Here is a 22,810-nt window from a genome sequence, read left to right on the forward strand (position 1 = left end):
ACTTTGTGTTTGTTGGAACATTATCGATTGACTATTAACAACGTTTGATTCTGAACCTGCTCATCCTATTTATTGTCCCTCTTCCTACATATTTTGTGTGCAGGTGTAGCATCGCTGCATAAATGTTGAATGCTCTGCACTAAATTTCAAACAACACGTTTGTGATGTGTTCAAACAATAACACAAACCAAAATAAAGTAGATTACTTGATTTCAGGAAATTTCAGTACAAAGTCCCAGCTGACCTTTTCACACTAACACCTTTAAATCTCAATAGAAACTAAACTATTGATCGGGATCGCCCTTTTAAACGATTCTAGATAAAATTTCCTTAGAATACATGTGGGGGTTGGGTACATTTTCCATGCACCATCAAGGAGTAATTTCAGTTTGAAAATGAAAAAAATCCCCAGGGATCTTCTCACCCATCAGAGGGTTATTTTCTTTAATTTTTTTGTTTTTAGTACAAAATATGTGTTGTTAGTACAAAATTAGTTGAAATCTATTTTAGTACTAATATCCTATTTACTTTTTATATAATTGGCCTGCAATAAATTATCCAAATTCCACTTACTTTCACCACTGACATTCTTCGAACGTTTGCCCGATTTGCTGGGCGTTATCATGGACACCTCGCTGCTGCTGTTCGGATCCATGGTGACAATGGTCTCAACCTTGTTTACCTCACTCTTGATAATGGGTGTCGAGGTGATTATTTGTGTTTCATTGCCATTTTCAATTTGTTGCTGCTGCTGCTGTTGTTGGGCCTGTTGTTGTTGTTGCTGCTGCTGTTGCTGTAACTGTTGCTGCTGCTGCTGTTGTTGGGCCTGTTGTTGTTGCTGCTGCTGTTGTTGTTGTTGGACCTGTTGTTGCTGCTGCTGTTGTTGTTGTTGGGTGGTTTGTACAGTAGTGGCCGGGTGCGATGATGTGGGTGTGCTAATAATCGTTTCCATGCCTTCAACTTTGCTGATTTTAGGGGCCGTGGCTGTTGAAAAATTATAAATAAAATGTTTATTATTTTGTTTGTTTAAATGGTGAAAAATGTGTTTCAAGACTTACGTGACATTTTCTTGACTCGGGGTTTACGTTTGCGTGCCGGTAAATATTGCTGTATAACATCCTTGGTAGCATCAGTGGTCAAAATCGTTTGCTGTTGTCCGGTAGCCGCATTCGTTTGTGTGGTGGTTTGCAAGATTTGTCCAGCCTGGTGTATATCATCGACAACTTGAGCGTGTACGGTTTGTTGGGGAGCGGTGGCAATGGTGGCAATCAGTTGGTCTTGTTCCTAAAATAAACATAAAATTAAAACTTATTTAAATGCAATAAAGTTGCAAAAACCTACATGGTGATGTTGCGGTATCATGTGCTGCAATTGTATCGAGTGCGTGGTGTAGTCATCTTTGGTCACTGTTTGTGGCGCCAAGCCTTGTATGTTCAAACATTGAGCCGCCTGCAATAGCGAGGGTAATTGTGCGTGATCCACGCTCACCTCACCACGATAGACAAACTCTAGCAGAGCCTCCAAGTCGTTGGCATTGACACCGGCCAACATAACTACTGGATGTTTGCAGGGTGTATTCTGTAATAAGAATTGAAAGATAAAAAAGGAAAAATTAGTTTTAAATTTAACAAAGAATTTTCGAAAAAAAAAACTAAAAAACTACATTATCTATATTTAAATCATTCAAATTTATGATAATTGATATATTTCGGCAAAAAAAAATAAATTCCTAAAATTTTTTAAAAAATCCCCAAATTACCCCCATTTTAAAAATCTTATGAAAACAAGAGTTTTATATTTAAAACAATAAAATTTATGATAAAATAAAAAATTCCTAAATATTTTTAAAAATCCCCAGGTAAAAAATTATATCAAAACAAGAGTTTTATGTTAAAATAAATAATATTCATTCATGGTGATTGATAAATTTCAGCAAAAATTAAAAATAAATTCCCAAAAATAAAAAAAATCCCCAAATGAGCCCATTTTAAAAATCATATGAAATAACAGTTTTATGTTAAAATAAATAAATCATTAAAATTTTTAATAATTTTTAAATTTCTGGGAAAAAAAATAAATTCCTAAAAATTTTCAACAAATCCCCAAAATACATCGTTAAGAAAATCATGCTAAATTGTCAGGAAATCCAAAAACATCTTGATATTTAATCAAATTTAAACATTTCTAATAATTAAAGTAATTCCCAAATATTTTTCAAAAATCCCCAAAAATCCCACTTTTTAAAATTTTTAAATATAGGTGTAAATCAAACAAATATACAGTAAATATAGGATTTATAAAATTTTTTACCATAAAAAAAGTAAATTCCTAAAAACTTTTTTAAAATCCCCAAATGATCCCCATTAAAAAAATCATGGGAAAAACAAGTTTTATGTTGAAATCAATAAAATTTAAGACGATTTAAAAATTTCTGCAAAAAAAAATAATTCCTAAATTATTTAAAAAAATCCCCCAAATACCCCTTAAGAAAATCTTACTAAATCGTGGGGAAATCAATAAAAATTTTAATATTTCATAATTTGTAATAATTGTAGTATAATTTTATTAATTCCCAAATATTTTTTTCAAAATACCCAAAACTCCCACTTTTTAGAATTTGAAGTTTTATGTTTAAATTAATGAAATTTAATACAATATGAATAATATACTATATGATTTTATAAATTTTGAACAAAAAAAAATAAATTCCTAAATTATTTGAAAAAATCCCCAAAATGCCCCTTAAGAAAATCTTACTAAATCATTGGGAAATCAATAAAATTGTTGATATTTCACAATTTGTAATAATTGTAGTATGATTTTACATATTTTGAACAAAAAAAAAATAAATTCCTAAATTATTTAAAAAAATCCCCAAAATGCCCCTTAAGAAAATCTTACTAAATCATCGGGAAATCAATACAAATTTTGATATTTCACAATTTGCAATAATTGTAGTATAATTAAATTAATTCCGAAATATATTTAAAAAATCCCCAAAATCCCACTTTTAAAAATTTTATGTTTTTTGTGTAAATTAATGAAATTTAGATAATTTCAGGAATTGAAATAAATTTCTAAATATTTTCAGGTTTGAAAATTACATTTCATTTCAAATATTGAAGTCATTATATTTCAAAGGTTTGACTTTGATTTTTATTCAAAGAAAACTCTCCATTTATTTTGTAAATAAAACCTTTTATTAGCACGTGCCACCAAAGTAAGTTTTAATTTTCATCACAGAGACATAAATTTATAAAATATGTACCGGCATTTAACACTGACAAACATAAACACTGTTTCTCTTCATCTCTTTTCACCAAAAAAAAAAAAATCTCGTTTTAATAAAAATAAAAACCTAAAAAACTAACCCCCTTTCTGCCCTCCCTAACCAACCAAAACAAGAGCATTAAATAACCAAACAGAGATTTACTCTACAAAAATAAAATATATGTACATGAAATCTAAAGAACACTTACTCACTAACTGAATGAAAGACTTTCAGAGAATTACAAATAAACCGGCCAAAAGAACAACTAACTGCGTGTAGCAGGGAAAAGTGAAAACTACATACCTACAAATTGTATTTATTAAACTCAGGCCAATTATTTTACGCTCAGAGTTTAAACAATAAAAGTTAAAAAACAAAACCAAAAATCTTAAACTCACTTTTTACCATGAAAAAATCAAAGCCAACTAATAAAAAAAATAATGAATAATTGTTAAAGGTGATGCCTTAAATGTTTAGAAAAATATCAAACCTCAAAAATTAATGAATGAATGAATGAATGATTGTGTAAAGATGCTCTTTTTTTTGTAGTAAAATTTTCTTCTTTTTTTGTTTGTTAACAAGAGATTTCAAAATGATTGCTTTAGTTTTTAAATGTATCCACATCCACACTAAAAGCAACTAAAAAAGAGGGGTTAATGAAACTATTGTACTCCCGCACTCATCATCAGCGCAGCTCAGAGCTTTGTTCAGACAGCTAAACAACCAACAACAACAACATACAATGAGTTTACAGATTTTTAAGCAAAAAAAAAAAAGCAACAAGAAACAAATATAAAAAAGAGGTAATTGAGGAAGAGTAAAATATCATAAAGAAATATGATGGAAAATACATTATAAATATTGAGAGTTTAATGAACTTGGAAAGTAAACAAAAACAAATACTCGAACACACACGCTTACATACATATGTATAGGAAATATGTAATCAAAACAAATAAATAAACATGTTTTGTTTTGGTTAACAGTAATTATGAATTAAAATTAAGTTTTTCAATGGAGGGAAACCAAAATACAGATGAATTTTCATCGAAGCACTCATATAAATCTTAAACATTTGTTTTGCAGCTAAAGAAATATCACGATCTTAGTTAAATCTAAAAAAAATTGAATTTTTAGTGATTTAAAAAACTTAACGAAACTTTATTTTCGAAACCAAAAATATTTGAGTAAAAATTTGAGTATATTCATTTAATTTAGAATAAATCTAAATCAAACCAAAAACAAATTTAAAATTTTTGTTAATTCAAAAAACTTAACGAAACTTTATTTTCGATACCAAAAATATTTGAGTACAAATTTGGCCATATTTATTTAAATGAGAATAAATCTTAATCAAACCACAAAAAATTATGAATTTTTGTTAATTCAAAAAACTTAACGAAACTTTATTTTCCAAATCAAAAATGTTTAACTAAAAATGTTTGTAAATTCTTTTAATTTAGAATAAATCTTAATCAAACCAAGAAAAATTTTTAAGTTTTGGTTATTTAAAAAACTTAACGAAACTTTATTTTCGAAACCAAATATATTTGAGTAAAAATTTTACTATTTTCATTTAATTAAGAATTAATCTTAATCAAACCAAGAAAAATTATGAATTTTTGTTAATTAAAAAACTTAACGAAACTTTATTTTCCAAACCAAAAATATTTAACTAAAAAATGTTTGTAAATTCTTTTAATTAAGAATAAATCTTAATCAAACCAAGAAAAATTATGAATTTTTGTTAATTAAAAAAACTTAACGAAACTTTATTTTCGAAACCAAAAATATTTGAGTAAAAATTTTACTATATTCATTTAATTTAGAATACATCTAAATGAAACCAAGAAACATTTTGTAATTTTGTTTATTAAAAAAACTTAACAAAACTTTATTTTCCAAACCAAAATTATTTAACTAAAAATTTTTGTAAATTCTTTTAATTTAGAATAAATCTAAATGAAAATAAGAAAAATTTTGAAATTTTGTTAATTAAAAAAACTTAACGAAACTTTATTTTCCAAAACAAAAATATTTAACTAAAAAATTTTATTTTTACATTTAAACTAGATTAATTGGGAAGTAAATCTAGAAAAATTTTCCATTTATGGTGATTTAAAAAAACTTAACGAAACTTTATTTTTAAAACGAAAAATATTTAAATAAAAATTTTGCTATATTCGTTTAGTTTAGATTACAATTTAACACAATTAAAAAAATTTAATGAATTTTAGAACAATAAAAAAACTTAACGAAACTTTATTTTCCAAACCAAAAATATTTCACTAAAAATGTTTGTAAATTCCTTTAAACTAGAGTAATTATTAATGTAATCAACAAAAATTTTGAAGTTTTGGTGATTTAAAAAACTTAACGAAACTAAATTTCCTAAACCAAAAATATTTGAGTAAAACTTTGGCTATATTAATTGAATTTAGAATAAATCTAAATTAAACCAATCAAAATTTTGAAATATTGTAAATTAAAAAAACTTAACGAAACTGTATTTTCGAAGCCAAAAATATTTAACTGAAAATATTTGTAAATTCTTTTAATTTAGAATAAACCTAAATGAAATTAAGAAAAATTTAGAATTTTTGTTAATTAAAAAAACTTAACGAAACTTTATTTTCGAAACCAAAAATATTTGACAAAAATTTTTACTTTATACATTTAAACTAGATTAATTGGGAATAAAATCTAAACAAATTTTCCATTTATGGTGATTTAAAAAACTTAACGAAGCTTTATTTATTAAACGAAAAATATTTGAGTAAAAATTTTACTTTATTCGTTTAGTTTAGATTACAATTTATCATAAATCCAGACAAATTTTTAATTTTAGAACAACGAAAACTTAACGAAACTTTATTTTCCAAACCCATAGCATTTTACTTTAAATATTTTTATATTAATTTAATCTAGGAAAAAATCATATTTAAAACGATTTATAAAACCTAACGAAACTAAATTTTACAATACAATCATTATTTTTCTTTAAAAACAATCAAAGGATGAGTTAAAATAGATTTAAATTACAAAAAGATACTCACTGAAACCTTAAATACCCTTTTTAAAAGCAAATTTATCAAACAACAACAAACTAAAATACCTTTATGTCCAACAAATTCATACAATTCATCCAATATTTGTTTGAATGCAAACCTAGTAAATGTAACAACCAAGGTTGCCAATTTAGCCATTTTCCGGCTAGATCTAGCGATTTTATTATCATTTAGCCATAAAAAAATGGCTAGAATTAATCTAGCCGGAAGATCTAGCCATTTTATTTTGTCTTAGCCTTTTTTATTTTATACTTATCTTGAGCATTTTTGGAATTTTTTAAAAATAAAACAGTATTTTTTATCAAATGACAAAGAAACAGCCTTTTTAAACAAATTCGTCTGTTGATGATTTGATGAGAATATTATTGGTTTTATGAAAACAGGCTTCCAAATTGTTTCCAAAGCAAACACATGAGGCATATTCAAAAATCAATTTTACATTTCTTCAATGGATCCAATTTTGAATGTAAGTGCCCAGAAATATGTTTAATTTATCAAAAAGGAAAAAAAATATTGATATTACAATATTTATCCGCATTTTCTCAATCTCTGGTTATTTTTCATCGTGACGATATACTGACAGTTCTCATACAAAAATTCTATTTATTGAAAGTATATCGTTACGAAATACGATAACCGGAGATGGAGAAAGTGGGGGTTAATCTGCTAAACCCCATTAATACGAAGTCGGTAAAAATTATTTTTCAAAACTGTCAGTATAACTATTAGTTAACACATAACCAGACTCCGTGGTAATGGGGGCAAGAAATGTAATATTTATGAATTTGTATTATTTTTGGGTTTTAGCCATTTCTAGCCATTTATAATTCAAAATCTAGCCATTTTCTGAGCTGAAGAGTTGGCAACCTTGGTAACAACAAACTTGAAATGAGATGAAAGAGGTCACATCAACAAACAAGTCTCTGTATTTTCATTTCGTTTCTTTGTACTCAACACGAAACTTTCACAAAGCAACAATAACAACAAAACTTGTTTCGTAAACACTCACTCACTCACATACTTTGCCTTACAAACAAGGAACTCATAGAGTAGAATGGATGATGCATTTTGAAAACAGGAGCAAGAGTACGTTTTATGAATTCAATTTCAAACAAGAGCGTAGCTGAGTAGAGGGATAACATAAATTGTTTGCATGAGTGTTGGCTGTTAAATATTTAAAATATTTGTTATTTATATTAAGACAATTTGTATCTCACAAATATTACAAGGAAGTTTAATGAGTATGAGTTTAATAGAGAGGAGTGGGGTGCCGAGAGGAGTGGGTTGGAGAGAAGAGCCGTTTTAAAGAGTGCTGCAGTGTGAATTTTAATAGTAGTACAACATAATTACATTAGAAGATTTTGTGTCAAAGAACCGAACAACCACATCAAAACAAACAAATAAGAAATTGAGTTGGTTTAAATTACGGTAAATTAAATTTATTCTCTGTTTACAACAGCTGGTTTAGTATTTCTTTTAAGCTCTTGCTAATATTTTGATTCTCTGTTTGTTTTTGTTTTGTTTATGGAAATGGCAATATAAATAAACATGTTGAGTTTATTTGAAAGAAGAAAAAAGTGTGAACATTTGAATTTTTTAATTAACAAATTCTTAATCATTTGTTAATGTACATATAATAGAAAAATATATTTTTGAAATTTATTTCGAATTTTTGAAATTAATACAAAATTTTCGAACATATAATTGCATGAAATTTTACATGTAGCATTTATATTAAAGGGATTTAATGAATTCTTTATAATTTTAGTGGGTTTTTGGAAGATTTTCTATTTAGCAAAATATTTCTAAACGTTCTTAAAAATTACAAATAATCAATTTCTTGCTAGTTTTTGATCATGTTGGATAGAAAATAATATTACGAACTTATGTTGGAATTTTCGAAATTAATTTCGAATTTTTCGAACATGATATAAATTTATGAAATTAAATATTTTGCTTCTAAATAAATGTTTCAGTCACATTTTGTCACAAATTTCCATCATAAAATATGGTATACGGATATTTTAAAAAAATTTATTTAATATTCAAGCTAACAAATGTTCAAATTTAAATTTTAGATAGAAAATAAAATTTTGAAAATTAAATTCGAATTTTCGAACTTGATTGAAATTTATTCAATTGCCCGTTTCTATAACCAATAAATATAAATTTACAAATTTATTTAATATTCTAGCTAAAAAATTATTGAATTTCAATTAAAAAAAATTCAAAATTAATTTCGAATTTTCGAACATGAGTTAAATTTATTTAATTGCCTATTTGAACGTCAAATAAATATATTTTAAGAAATTTATTTAATATTCATGCTAACAAGTGTTCAAATATACATTTAGATAGAAAATAAAATTTTCGAAATTAATTTCGAATTTTCGAACTTTATGTAAATTTCTCATTTTTACCTCATATAAACATATTTTAACAAAATTTATTTAATATTCAAGCTAACAAATGTTCAAATATAAATTTAGATAGGAAATAAAATTTTCGAACATGAGTTAAATTTATTCAATTGCCTATTTCTACGTCAAATAAATATACACAATAATTATTTGAGAATCAAGCTAACAAATGTTCAAATATACATTTAGATACAAAATAAATTTTTCGAAATTAATTTCGAATTTTCGAACTTGAGGTAAATTTATTAAATTTCACATTTTTACCTCAAATAAATATATTTTAACAAAATTTATTTAATATTCAAGCTAACAAATGTGCAAATATAAATTTAGATAGAAAATAAAATTTTCGAACATGAGTTATATTTATTAAATTGCCTATTTCTACGTCAAATAAATATATTTTAACAAAATTTATTTAATATTCAAGCTAACAAATGTGCAAATATAAATTTAGATAGAAAATAAAATTTTCGAACATGAGTTATATTTATTAAATTGCCTATTTCTACGTCAAATAAATATATTTTAACAAATTTATATAATATTGAAGCTAACAAATGTTCAAATATAAATTTAGATAGAAAATAAAATTTTCGAAATTAATTTCGAACTTTATGTAAATTTATTAAATTTCTCATAAAAATTTTACTATTTTCATTTAATTAAGAATAAATCTTAATCAAACCAAGAAAAATTATGAATTTTTGTTAATTAAAAAACTTAACGAAACTTTATTTTCCAAACCAAAAATATTTAACTAAAAAATGTTTGTAAATTCTTTTAATTTAAAATAAATCTTAATCAAACCAAGAAAAATTATGAATTTTTGTTAATTAAAAAAACTTAACGAAACTTTATTTTCGAAACCAAAAATATTTGAGTAAAAATTTTACTATATTCATTTAATTTAGAATACATCTAAATGAAACCAAGAAAAATTATGAATTTTTGTTAATTAAAAAACTTAACGAAACTTTATTTTCCAAACCCAAAATATTTAACTAAAAAATGTTTGTAAATTCTTTTAATTTAGAATAAATCTAAATGAAAATAAGAAAAATTTTGAAATTTTGTTAATTAAAAAAACTTAACGAAACTTTATTTTCCAAAACAAAAATATTTAACTAAAAAATTTTATTTTTACATTTAAACTAGATTAATTGGGAAGTAAATCTAGAAAAATTTTCCATTTATGGTGATTTAAAAAAACTTAACGAAACTTTATTTTTAAAACGAAAAATATTTAAATAAAAATTTTACTATATTCGTTTAGTTTAGATTACAATTTAACACAATTAAAAAAATTTAATGAATTTTAGAACAATAAAAAAACTTAACGAAACTTTATATTCCAAACCAAAAATATTTCACTAAAAATGTTTGTAAATTCCTTCAAACTAGATTAATTATTAAAATAATCAAGAAAAATTTTGAAGTTTTGGTGATTTAAAAAACTTAACGAAACTTTATTTTACAAACCAAAAATATTTGAGTAAATTTTTTTGTTAATACATCTAAACTAGATTAATTGTTAAAATAATCAAGGGAATAAAATCTAAAAAAAATTTCCATTTATGGCGATTTAAACAACTTAACGAAACATTATTTTTTAAACGAAAAATATTTGAGTAAAAATTTTACTTTATTCGTTTAGTTTAGATTACAATTTATCATAAATCCAGACAAATTTTTAATTTTAGAACAACGAAAACTTAACGAAACTTTATTTTCCAAACCCATAGCATTTTACTTTAAATATTTTTATATTAATTTAATCTAGACTCAAGTTTAATTAAATCTAGGAAAAAATCATATTTAAAACGATTTATAAAACCTAACGAAACTAAATTTTACAATACAATCATTATTTTTCTTTAAAAACAATCAAAGGATGAGTTAAAATAGATTTAAATTACAAAAAGATACTCACTGAAACCTTAAATACCCTTTTTAAAAGCAAATTTATCAAACAACAACAAACTAAAATACCTTTATGTCCAACAAATTCATACAATTCATCCAATATTTGTTTGAATGCAAACCTAGTAAATGTAACAACAAACATGAAATGAGATGAAAGAGGTCACATCAACAAACAAGTCTCTGTATTTTCATTTCGTTTCTTTGTACTCAACACGAAACTTTCACAAAGCAACAATAACAACAAAACTTGTTTCGTAAACACTCACTCACTCACATACTTTGCCTTACAAACAAGGAACTCATAGAGTAGAATGGATGATGCATTTTGAAAACAGGAGCAAGAGTACGTTTTATGAATTCAATTTCAAACAAGAGCGTAGCTGAGTAGAGGGATAACATAAATTGTTTGCATGAGTGTTGGCTGTTAAATATTTAAAATATTTGTTATTTATATTAAGACAATTTGTATCTCACAAATATTACAAGGAAGTTTAATGAGTATGAGTTTAATAGAGAGGAGTGGGGTGCCGAGAGGAGTGGGTAGGAGAGAAGAGCCGTTTTAAAGAGTGCTGCAGTGTGAATTTTAATAGTAGTAGAACATAATTACATTAGAAGATTTTGTGTCAAAGAACCGAACAACCACATCAAAACAAACAAAGAAGAAATTGAGTTGGTTTAAATTACGGTAAATTAAATTTATTCTCTGTTTACAACAGCTGGTTTAGTATTTCTTTTAAGCTCTTGCTAATATTTTGATTCTCTGTTTGTTTTTGTTTTGTTTAAGGAAATGGCAATATAAATAAACATGTTGAGTTTATTTGAAAGAAGAAAAAAGTGTGAACATTTGAATTTTTTAATTAACAAATTCTTAATCATTTGTTAATGTACATATAATAGAAAAATATATTTTTGAAATTTATTTCGAATTTTTGAAATTAATACAAAATTTTCGAACATACATATAATTGCATGAAATTTTACATGTATCATTTATATTAAAGGGATTTAATGAATTCTTTATAATTTTAGTGGGTTTTTGGAAGATTTTCTATTTAGCAAAATATTTCTAAACGTTCTTAAAAATTACAAATAATCAATTTCTTGCTAGTTTTTGATCATGTTGGATAGAAAATAATATTACGAACTTATGTTGGAATTTTCGAAATTAATTTCGAATTTTTCGAACATGATATAAATTTATGAAATTAAATATTTTGCTTCTAAATAAATGTTTCAGTCACATTTTGTCACAAATTTCCATCATAAAATATGGTATACGGATATTTTAAAAAAATTTATTTAATATTCAAGCTAACAAATGTTCAAATTTAAATTTTAGATAGAAAATAAAATTTTGAAAATTAAATTCGAATTTTCGAACTTGATTGAAATTTATTCAATTGCCCGTTTCTATAACCAATAAATATAAATTTACAAATTTATTTAATATTCTAGCTAAAAAATTATTGAATTTCAATTAAAAAAAATTCAAAATTAATTTCGAATTTTCGAACATGAGTTAAATTTATTTAATTGCCTATTTGAACGTCAAATAAATATATTTTAAGAAATTTATTTAATATTCATGCTAACAAGTGTTCAAATATACATTTAGATAGAAAATAAAATTTTCGAAATTAATTTCGAATTTTCGAACTTTATGTAAATTTCTCATTTTTACCTCATATAAACATATTTTAACAAAATTTATTTAATATTCAAGCTAACAAATGTTCAAATATAAATTTAGATAGGAAATAAAATTTTCGAACATGAGTTAAATTTATTCAATTGCCTATTTCTACGTCAAATAAATATACACAATAATTATTTGAGAATCAAGCTAACAAATGTTCAAATATACATTTAGATACAAAATAAATTTTTCGAAATTAATTTCGAATTTTCGAACTTGAGGTAAATTTATTAAATTTCACATTTTTACCTCAAATAAATATATTTTAACAAAATTTATTTAATATTCAAGCTAACAAATGTGCAAATATAAATTTAGATAGAAAATAAAATTTTCGAACATGAGTTATATTTATTAAATTGCCTATTTCTACGTCAAATAAATATATTTTAACAAAATTTATTTAATATTCAAGCTAACAAATGTGCAAATATAAATTTAGATAGAAAATAAAATTTTCGAACATGAGTTATATTTATTAAATTGCCTATTTCTACGTCAAATAAATATATTTTAACAAATTTATATAATATTGAAGCTAACAAATGTTCAAATATAAATTTAGATAGAAAATAAAATTTTCGAAATTAATTTCGAACTTTATGTAAATTTATTAAATTTCTCATTTTTACCTCATATAAACATATTTTAACAAATTTTATTTAATATTAAAGCTAACAAATGTTCAAATATAAATTTTAGATAGAAAATAAAATTTTCGAAATTAATTTCTAATTTTCGAACTTTATGTAAATTTATTAAATTTCTCATTTTTACCTCATATAAACATATGTAGTTTAACAAAATTTATTTAATATTGAAGCTAACAAATGATTAAATATACATTTAGATACAAAATAAAATTTTCGAAATTAATTTCGAATTTTCGAACTTTATGTAAATTTATTAAATTTCTCATTTTTACCTCATATAAACATATTATAACAAAATTTATTTAATATTAAAGAAACAAATGTTCAAATATAAATTTTAGATAGAAAATAAAATTTTCGAAATTAATTTCTAATTTTCGAACTTGAGGTAAATTTATTAAATTTCTCATTTTTACCTCAAATAAATATATTTTAACAAAATTTATTTAATATTCAAGCTAACAAATGTTCAAATATAAATTTAGATAGAAAATAAAATATTCGAAATTAATTTCGAATTTTCGAACTTTATGTAAATTTATTAAATTTCTCATTTTTATCTCATATAAACATATTATAACAAAATTTATTTAATATTCAAGCTAACAACTGTTCAAATATACATTTAGATACAAAATAAAATTTTCGAAATTAATTTCGAATTTTCAAACTTTACTAATAAATATAAATTTACAAATTTATTTAATATTCTAGCTCAAAAATTATTGAATTCCACTTAAAAAATTATTTTCAAAAATGATTTGCAAGTTTAAAGTATTTTAAAGTTACTATGAGCCTACATAGGTATTTACTTTTTCCCTTACCGAATATTGAACAAAAACACAAACTAATCTTTTTTTTTAAACAATACCAAATAATTCCGATGGTAGATAGATAGATACATAGATATGTCAAAGAAAATATGTATTTGTTTCATTACAAAATTACAAAACAAGAAATAAAAACACTATTAGATGGTGCAGTTTGATTTCAAAAACAACTACAAAATGAACTTGACTAATATTCAATTAAATTTACACATTAAGTGGGTTTTTTTTCTAACAAAACAATGTGTGGTACATATACTTTGTGTATAGCAACAGCAACAACAATAACAACAACAGCAAGAAATATGTGGGAGTATTAAATAACAGATTACTAATACTAAAAAATTTCCCCTTTTTTGCTTTAAAAATCCAACAGAAAGAGATGGAGAGAGTAAATCAACAAAATAACATCATCAGAAAGAATGAGGGGGGTGGAAAAAAACCCGTTTATTATCTCTCACTCTCTCTTACAAATTAACTATAAAACAGCTCTTATTAATAGAGTGAGATAGTAGTGAGTAGTAGAGGAAATTCTTATAGAAAAGCTGAGTTGGCAACAATTGTATGCTCTATAGAGCAAGTGTGTGTGTAGAAAAGAAAAATCAACAGAGCATGAGCAATATATTAATATTGAAAGACAAGAGTTTAAAAGGGCGCGGGGATTGAAGGGTTTTGCGTAGGTTTTTATGAATTGTTTTGGGAGGGGGGGATCAGAATAAAAAAAAAGCTCGCTCTTTCTCTCTCGCTTGCTCACTCTGGCAAGTAATGTTTTAATTTTATGCTCCTTGTTGAACAAAATAAGCTCTTCTCTGTTGCACTCATGGCCATTTGCTAAATAATATATAACAAAAAAGAAATAATGTATAAAATATACATTTGTATATACTTGAACAGTGGGAAAAAAACATTGATTATAAAATTTAGGTATACAGAAAATAAAATAATATAGAAATAATTATTTCAGCTTTAATTTCACAATAAATAGACAGTTTGAAAATATTAATTTTGAAAAAGAATTACCTAGCAAGAGTTTAAAAATTTAGTTAAATAGTTTTGGCAGCTCTTCTTTTTGCAGTTACTCTTCTCGAAAATTACCTTAGGTCAGTTATAATTCTTAAATGCTAAAATAGAGTAACATAATAAATGAAACGCCGTTTTGGTGTAAAAACTTCCTCCCTTCTTTCCTTGGGGTTTTTTTTTTTAAAAATAACACTCTATCACAAAAAATAAAAGAGTGTGTGTAAAATTGAAATTCTTATTGAGATGAGTTTGGTTTTAGTACACAATAAATGGGGAGACATTTCCTCATTTGCCTCAATTGTCAATTGAAATCTTTAAAAGAAATCTCTAAAATTCTGTCTTGGCAGAGTGGAAACCAAATCCCCCACCATAAACTAACTACAGCAAAAAAAACACACTTTAATAAAATCGCTAGACAGCTAAATTTATCAGAAAATGCATGAATGGCAAGAAGAATTTAGTAATAATGATTAGTTTTGAGATGTAGAGTATAAAAATTTTAACTATAAGTAGCTTCATACATATAAGAGTTTCACTCTATGACTTTTTGTTGTTTTACAGCTCTTTAATAATACCAACAACGACAACAACCATATCTAGAAACAAAAAACGGACATGCATTTTTAATACCAATTTCATTACTTTATTTACTGTTAGTTTTTGTTTTGTTGCTGTTAAAAAGTGAGAGTTTTTTGTTGTTGAGAATTTGCCTACTCGGTTTTATTTTGGTCTCAGCATTTTGATTGTAGTCAGAGACCTATTTTCATATAAAAACCAACAAAATTATCATCTCTGTTTACAAACAATCATTAAAAGACATCATGAGAAAACGTGTCGACTTATACCCGGTATAAAAGGAAACAAAAAAACCCAGTACAGTTTATAAAAAAAAAACAATTTTTGTGTTTAATTACTTTAATAATTTCAAGTTAATTTTTTTTTTTATTTTTCGCATGACGCAGTCTTTATAAATATGACGTACTCACAACATTTTTAAGCAATTTAAAAATAAATCTTAAAAACTAAAAAAAAAATAAAATTACAAAACTGAACTGTGTTTGCTGGTTTTAAAAATAATAATAAAAACAATTAAATTCAAAGTTTGAAAGTACATATGTATAACCAGCTTGTACCAGTATAATAAACAAACACAATCAAAATAAAACAGACCGGAAATTGTTAACATCAGGTTAAAAAGAAAAATATGTAGGTACCTACCTACCTACTTTTAAAACTAAAACAAATGAATTTGTTTAAGAATTTTCAAAGGTTTTGGGAAATTTCAGATGTTTGTTTCCTATAAAATGTTTGTAAAAATAAAGAAAACATTAAAATAAAATGATTTTTAATCAATTTTAATGAAAACAAAACTTCGAAATTATATTCGAATTTTCGAAATTTATGTGAAAAATTCAGGTGTTTTGTAAAATAATCTTCGAAAATATTTTCGAATTTTAGAAATTAAGTAAAATTTCAGAAATTTTTCTTTAATGTAACCATTAAAATAATACGTAAGAAATAATTGTTAATAAATTTTTCTCAAAAATTAATATTCGAATCTTCGAAATAATTTCAGAATTTTTCTTTAATAATTCAGTAAAATTTTGATAATGAAGATGAAAATATTAAAAGAATGATATTTATTAAAATTTAATGATAAATAAATTTTCGAAATTAATTTCAAATTCAAATATTTGTTTTCAAAATTCTGTCAAATTTCACGAATAGAACTGATTTTTATTCAATTTTGATGAAAAATTAATCTTCGAAAATATATTCGAATTTCAGAAATTTAAAGAAAATTCTGTTATTTTCTTTAATATTTCTGTAAAATTTTAATAAATAAGATGAACACATTAAAATATTCCATATACAATTGATTTTTATTAAATTTTGTTGAAAAAATTCGTCTACGAATTTTCGAAATTAAGTGAAATTTCAAATGTTCCTTTTCAGAATTCTTTAAAATATTAATAAATAAGATGGAGACATTCAAATTTTAAGTATAGAAACGATTTTTATTCCATTTTGATGAAAAATTCATCTTCGAATTTTCGAAATTATGTTCAAATTCTAATATTTTCTTTCAAAATTCTGTAAAATTTTAAAAAAGAAAATGCATACATTAAAATTTTTCGTATAGTTATGATTTTTAATCAATTTTGCTGAAATATAATCTTTGAAATTATATTTGAATTTTCGAAATTAAGTGAAATTTTAAATATTTCCTTTAAAAATTATAAAAATTTTTTAATAACGAATGCAAACGTTAAATTTTTACGTATAAAATTGAATTTTATTAAATTTTGAAAAAAAAATAATTTTCGAAAATATATTCGAATTTTCGAAATTAAGTGAAAATTCCAATTCCTTTAAAATTATAAAAAAGATTAAATTTTAACGTATAGAAATGATTTTTAATAAATTTTTCTGAAAAATGAATCTTCGAAATTTTACTCGAATTTTCGAAATTAAGTGAAAATTCCAATTCCTTTAAAATTATTAAAAAGATTCAATTTTATCTTATAGAAATGATTTTTAATAAATTTTGCTGAAAAATTAATATATCCGAATTTTTGAAATAGAGTTAAAATTTAAATTCCTTTAATAAATTTTTCAGAAAAATTAATCTTTTAAATTTTATTCGAATTTTCGAAAATTCAAATTCCTTTAAAAATTCTGTAATATCTTAAAAAAGAAGGTGAAAACAACCAATTATAACGAATAGAAATGATTTTTAATAAATTTTTCAGAAAAATTAATCTTCGAAATTTTATTCGAATTTTCGAAAAATTTTTTCAATTTTAACGTATAAAAATGATTTTTAATAAATTTTTCAGAAAAATTAATCTTTGAAATTTTATTCGAATTTTCGAAAATTCAAATTCCTAATTATAACGAATAGAAATGATTTTTAATAAATTTTTCTGAAAAATTAATCTTCGAAATTTTATTCGAATTTTCGAAATGGATTTAAAATTGAAATTCCTTTAAAAATCTGTAAAATTTTAAAAAGATTGTAAATACATTAAATTTTAACGTATAAAAATGATTTTTAATCAATTTTTCAGAAAAATTAATCTTCGAAATTTTATTGAATTTTCGAAAATTCAAATTCCTTTAAAAATTCTGTAAATTCTTAAAAAAGAAGGTGAAGACATCCAATTATAACGAATAGAAATGATTTTTAATAAATTTTTCTGAAAAATTAATCTTCGAAATTTTATTCGAATTTTCGAAATTGATTTAAAATTTAAATTCCTTTAAAAAATCTGTAAAATTTTAAAAAAGATTGTAAATGCATTCAATTTTAAGGTATAAAAATGATTTTTAATAAATTTTTCAGAAAAATTAATCTACGAAATTTTATTCGAATTTTCGAAAATTCAAATTCCTTTAAAAATTCTGTAAATTCTTAAAAAAGAAGGTGAAGACATCCAATTATAACGAATTTATAATTGGATGAATTAATAAATTCTGCTGATAAATTAATCTTCGAAATTATAATTGAATTTTCGAAATTAAGTTCGAATTTGTCAAAAATACTAAATAAAACATAAACAAAATATTTTCCATAAATTTTGAGGAAAAATAAATCTTTGAAATTTAATTCGAATTTTCAAACTTGATAAAAATCTTTTAAACACCAAATTTTGTCTATAAACAATTTAAAAAAAATTTAAACGATGTTTTTTCTTAATTAAGATGTATTTTTTGAAATGATATTTAATTTTCCATAATTATTGTGAAGTTTCACTTCTTTTTTTAAATAAATCAAACAAAAAATATTTAAAACTGAATGACAAAATTCTAAAAATATACAAACAAATTTAAATTTAAAAAATTTTGAAAAAAAAAATTTATTTTTTAATTTTCTAACATTCATTATTTTTTACAATTTTGTAAGAAATGTTAAAAAAAATTTTTGAATTTTCCAAGATTTTAAATATTTGTGCTATTTAAAACACAAATAAAACACAAATTTTTTTAAAAAAAAATTATTTTCGAAATTAATTCGAATTTTCAATATGAGCGAAAAATTCTGAATAATTGAATTTTCAAACAAATTTTCGAAATTAAGTTCGAACTTGATGTAAATACCTATAATAATGTAATAAAAACACATGCTTAGATGTTATTTTAGAATATTTGAAAATAAATATTTAAACTCATATTAGAATTTTCGAAATTAAGTACGAATTTTTAAAATTAGCAAAATATTCTACATAAAACAGAAAGAATTGAATTTTCAAAAAAAAATTTGGAGCAAATATTTGAATTTTTGAAATAATGATTCTCAAATTATGATCGAAATTATATTAAAATATTCAAAATTTTTGGAATTCGTTAGCAGTTAATTAATTGTAGGTATAAATTTATGGCAGTTCAAATTATTCAAATTTCGTGAAATGAATTGAATTTTTAAAATTATGTCGAAAACTAAATTTCGAAATTATGATTGAATTTTTAATTTATTGCAAATGTTAAAAAAATCTTTAATTTTTCTGCTTTTTTATATCATTTAGTTTTTAAATTTAAGATTAAATTCAGAGTATTTCTTATAAAAATAAGAAATTTGTTATAAATAAAACCTGTCAGATTACAGGCATTAGTCAAAAATAATCAGTAGGGATGGATACTCTGTAAATCGATTCGAAAGAAAACACTTTGAAATTACACTGTATTTAACAAACAAAATCGAACCTTTTCATTTTCAAATCGAGTTAGGCTCCAAAAAAGCAACAAATTGTATTGAAATTTTGTGTTTAAAACTATACAAAACTAAACTAATAAAAGTATTGAACCTAATCAATCCATTATAAACTTAGAACTTTAACATGATTTTAATTAAATAAATTTCGAAATTTTCAATGACAACTCAAGTTCGGTTGCCATCCATAATCGACCCATTAATCTGTGTTAAACATTTCAACATAAATTCGAATTATGTATAATAAAATCTGATATTAAGTTAGTTATTTAGATCATTTAAAAACGTATAAAGCAACTTAATTATTTAGAAATTTTTTTCTGAATAGAATTTCGAAGGCTTCAAAATGTTTTGAATGCAAGAAATTTTCGTAATTTTCCTCAAGAATTCAAAATTAGGAACCCAATAGAATTGATTTGGCTTAAAAAAATTCAAATTATATTCGAAAGCTTTTTAAATGATGTGATTATCCATAAACAGTTTTTAAATTTATCAAAGAAGGTTATAAAAAAAAATAAAAATTTTGGGGAAATTTTGTTTTATCAAACTTTTTTATAATTTTTACCATCAGTAATAAAAAAAACTACTAATAAACTTCTATTATTCACATTCAGCCTAATTATGAATAAAAATTCCGCGGGAGTTTTTCCCCTTTTCTCATTTTTCCTATTCAAATTCAATGGGAAAAAACTCCCGGGGAACAAACTCCCGCGGAATTTTTTATTCATAATTGGGCTGATTATTTTCAATAAATTTCTCAAAATTTCGAATCTTTATTAAGTTTGTGAACTTTAGCTGGCTGAATTTTTGTTATGTTGCCAGTTTATTATAATTAATAGATAAACTACAACAAAACTTCTATAATTCGATTAAAATTAAGATGATTTTTTCAAAATTTCGAATCTTCAACAAGTTTGAGAACTTTAGCAAGCTGAATTTTTGTAATGGAGCCAGTAAACTAGAACTCTTTTTGTTTATTTTCTTTTAGAGAGGGAGAGAGTAAAGTAGAATTCATGCATGATTATCTGTCAAAATCTGTTTGTTTTGATAAAAATTGGGGGGGTTTCCTAAACAAAAGTATTTAAAAAAAAAGATTTTTAAAACTTTAAATTTGTCTATCTATTTTTATACTAAAAATTGATTTATTTATATTTATTGTAACTTAAACTTACCTTTAGCAAATCCAATAGAAATGGTGAGGCCGCACACAAGACAATCTTGTGTGCGGGAAAACTCCGGCCACCAGCTGCTAAAGTACAATCCACCAGATCGCCATGACATCGCAGCAGTTGTATGGCCGATACCAATGAGGTGCCATAGTCACCCCAGGTAAGGGAATATAAGGAATTCATGGGCAATGCCATCATTGAGTCCACCGATTCACCAACAGCACAAACGTCCTCAATGGGCTGTTGCTGTTGTTGAATTGGGTGGTAATAGTGGGTAATGGTGGCGAGATTTAATTAACACCCCGGATATAAAGAGTCTATTATGACTTTTGTCACTGTTTTTTTTTGTTGGTTGTTTATTTTTTACTTTGCCTTTGGCAAGTTTCTTTTATAACAATTTCTACTTTTTTATTTTTAAAATTAAATTATTAACAACTTTTATATATATTTTTTATTTAATTTAAGCCAGCGTCCGTGGCTATTCAATTTTTGGTCACTTTATTGTTGTAAATTTGTGAATAATGCTCTTGTGAGTACTGAGTACTTGTTATACACACAGTCACAATATAGGGAGTTTTTTTTTCCTATTTCATGTACTCACACATGGATAAGAAACTGTAAATAAGAAAAAAAAAAACAAAACACACACATTTTTATTCAAGAGGGGAATTTTTATTTATTTAACAGAAAAATAACACTCTTGCTTTCTCTCTCTTACTTATTTGAGCACGCAAGGAGAATTTCATTATATGTGTGCATACAATACACCGTTATTATGTGAGTATTATTTATTAAATGCTTGCAAGCAAAAATATTATATTAAGAGGAGTAAATGAGAGAAAGAGAAAGGAGAGTATATTTTTAAGTATTTTAAGGGGGAGTTGGGGGGGGGATTTTTTGTTTTTTCTTTTCATTAAAAATGATTTTTTGGCTAGCAATATTGCGCAGTGTGGCTAAAGCTTACAGAAAATATAATATTTAATATAAATTTATTAACAATATGGTTAATGTAATATAATTTAAAAATCATTTTAAATATTACACAAACCATTGTTTAAAATTTAATGTTAATTTTCCTTATTAGTTTATAATGCCACGTCCTTAATTTTTAAATTTAAGATTAAATTTTTATTCAATTAGTTTCTTGGTTGTTATAATTTTATTTTTAAAGTCCATTTAGTTATTTTTGTTATAAATAATTTCCCGCTTTTTTACATTTTATTAAAATTCAAATGTAGTCTATTCTTTTGTTTTTTTTTCTGGTATTCTCATGAGTACTCAAAAATCACTTCACTAAAAATCTGCTTGAAATATTTTTCTTTCATTTTTTTTTTCTGTGTATGTACCTTTTAGCAAGAAAAAACAAAATAAATCTCACCGGAGATTTAACTAACGTGCGCTCACAACTACTCGCCAACGTTGAAAATTTTCTACTAAAAATTGAGTTTTTAATAAATTCCCTGAAAAGTCATACGATTTGGTGCTCGTCGTCTCATCATCGTCACTCTATTATTGTATTTCGTTTCTTGTTATATACAAAAACACACTGCTGTTATTGTTGTTTTTGCTGTTGTTATTAGTATTGTATTTTTAATGGGAGCAAGATGGCTGACGCTCTTCACTAGCAACACACACAACAACAACAACAGCAGCAACAACAACATGGCATAGCATACAAATAAGCTTTAATAAAAGAGGTACAGTCGTCAGTCATTCATATTGTGCTCGTGTTTTATTGTTTTTGTCTTCTTTATACCCAAAAAAAACTACACGGCATTGCCAGTTGGAAATTTCTAAAGAGAAATTTTTTGTATTTTTTTTTTTAATGTCAACTCTAAATTACACTCTACCACTAAATATTTATGTTCCTTGTTGTTGTTGTTATTATTATTTGTATTTAACCACGTTGAATTTCACATTTTACATTTCATGAGAAGAAGAGTGAAAATAGTTTTATTAGGTTAAATGTGACTGACTCTGTGGCTGGCTCTATATTCTTTTTAGAAATCTGCTTAATATCTTATTGTTTATCGTTGTTGTTGTTTTTGT

The 22,810-nt window shown here is 23.9% G+C and overlaps 1 protein-coding gene across 2 annotated transcripts in view; it reads right to left on the reverse strand.

Annotated features, from left to right (window-relative positions):
• LOC135953321 (transcription activator GAGA) overlaps nt 1-22,321 on the reverse strand; it is a 40,442-nt gene extending 18,121 nt beyond the window's left edge. For both annotated transcript variants that reach the window (XM_065503161.1, XM_065503162.1), the window contains exons 1-5: nt 22,108-22,321; nt 20,765-21,376; nt 1,342-1,578; nt 1,059-1,284; nt 574-984 (exon numbers count right to left, since the gene is read on the reverse strand). In XM_065503161.1, coding sequence (XP_065359233.1) covers nt 574-984; nt 1,059-1,284; nt 1,342-1,578; nt 20,765-20,959 — 1,069 coding nt within the window. In that variant the 5' untranslated portion in view covers nt 20,960-21,376; nt 22,108-22,321. The remainder of the gene's footprint in view (nt 1-573; nt 985-1,058; nt 1,285-1,341; nt 1,579-20,764; nt 21,377-22,107) is intronic.
• Between the last annotated feature and the right edge of the window lie 489 nt (nt 22,322-22,810).

This window comes from Calliphora vicina, chromosome 3, assembly GCF_958450345.1.
Source record: "Calliphora vicina chromosome 3, idCalVici1.1, whole genome shotgun sequence".
In the NCBI taxonomy this organism is placed as follows: Eukaryota; Metazoa; Arthropoda; class Insecta; order Diptera; family Calliphoridae; genus Calliphora; species Calliphora vicina.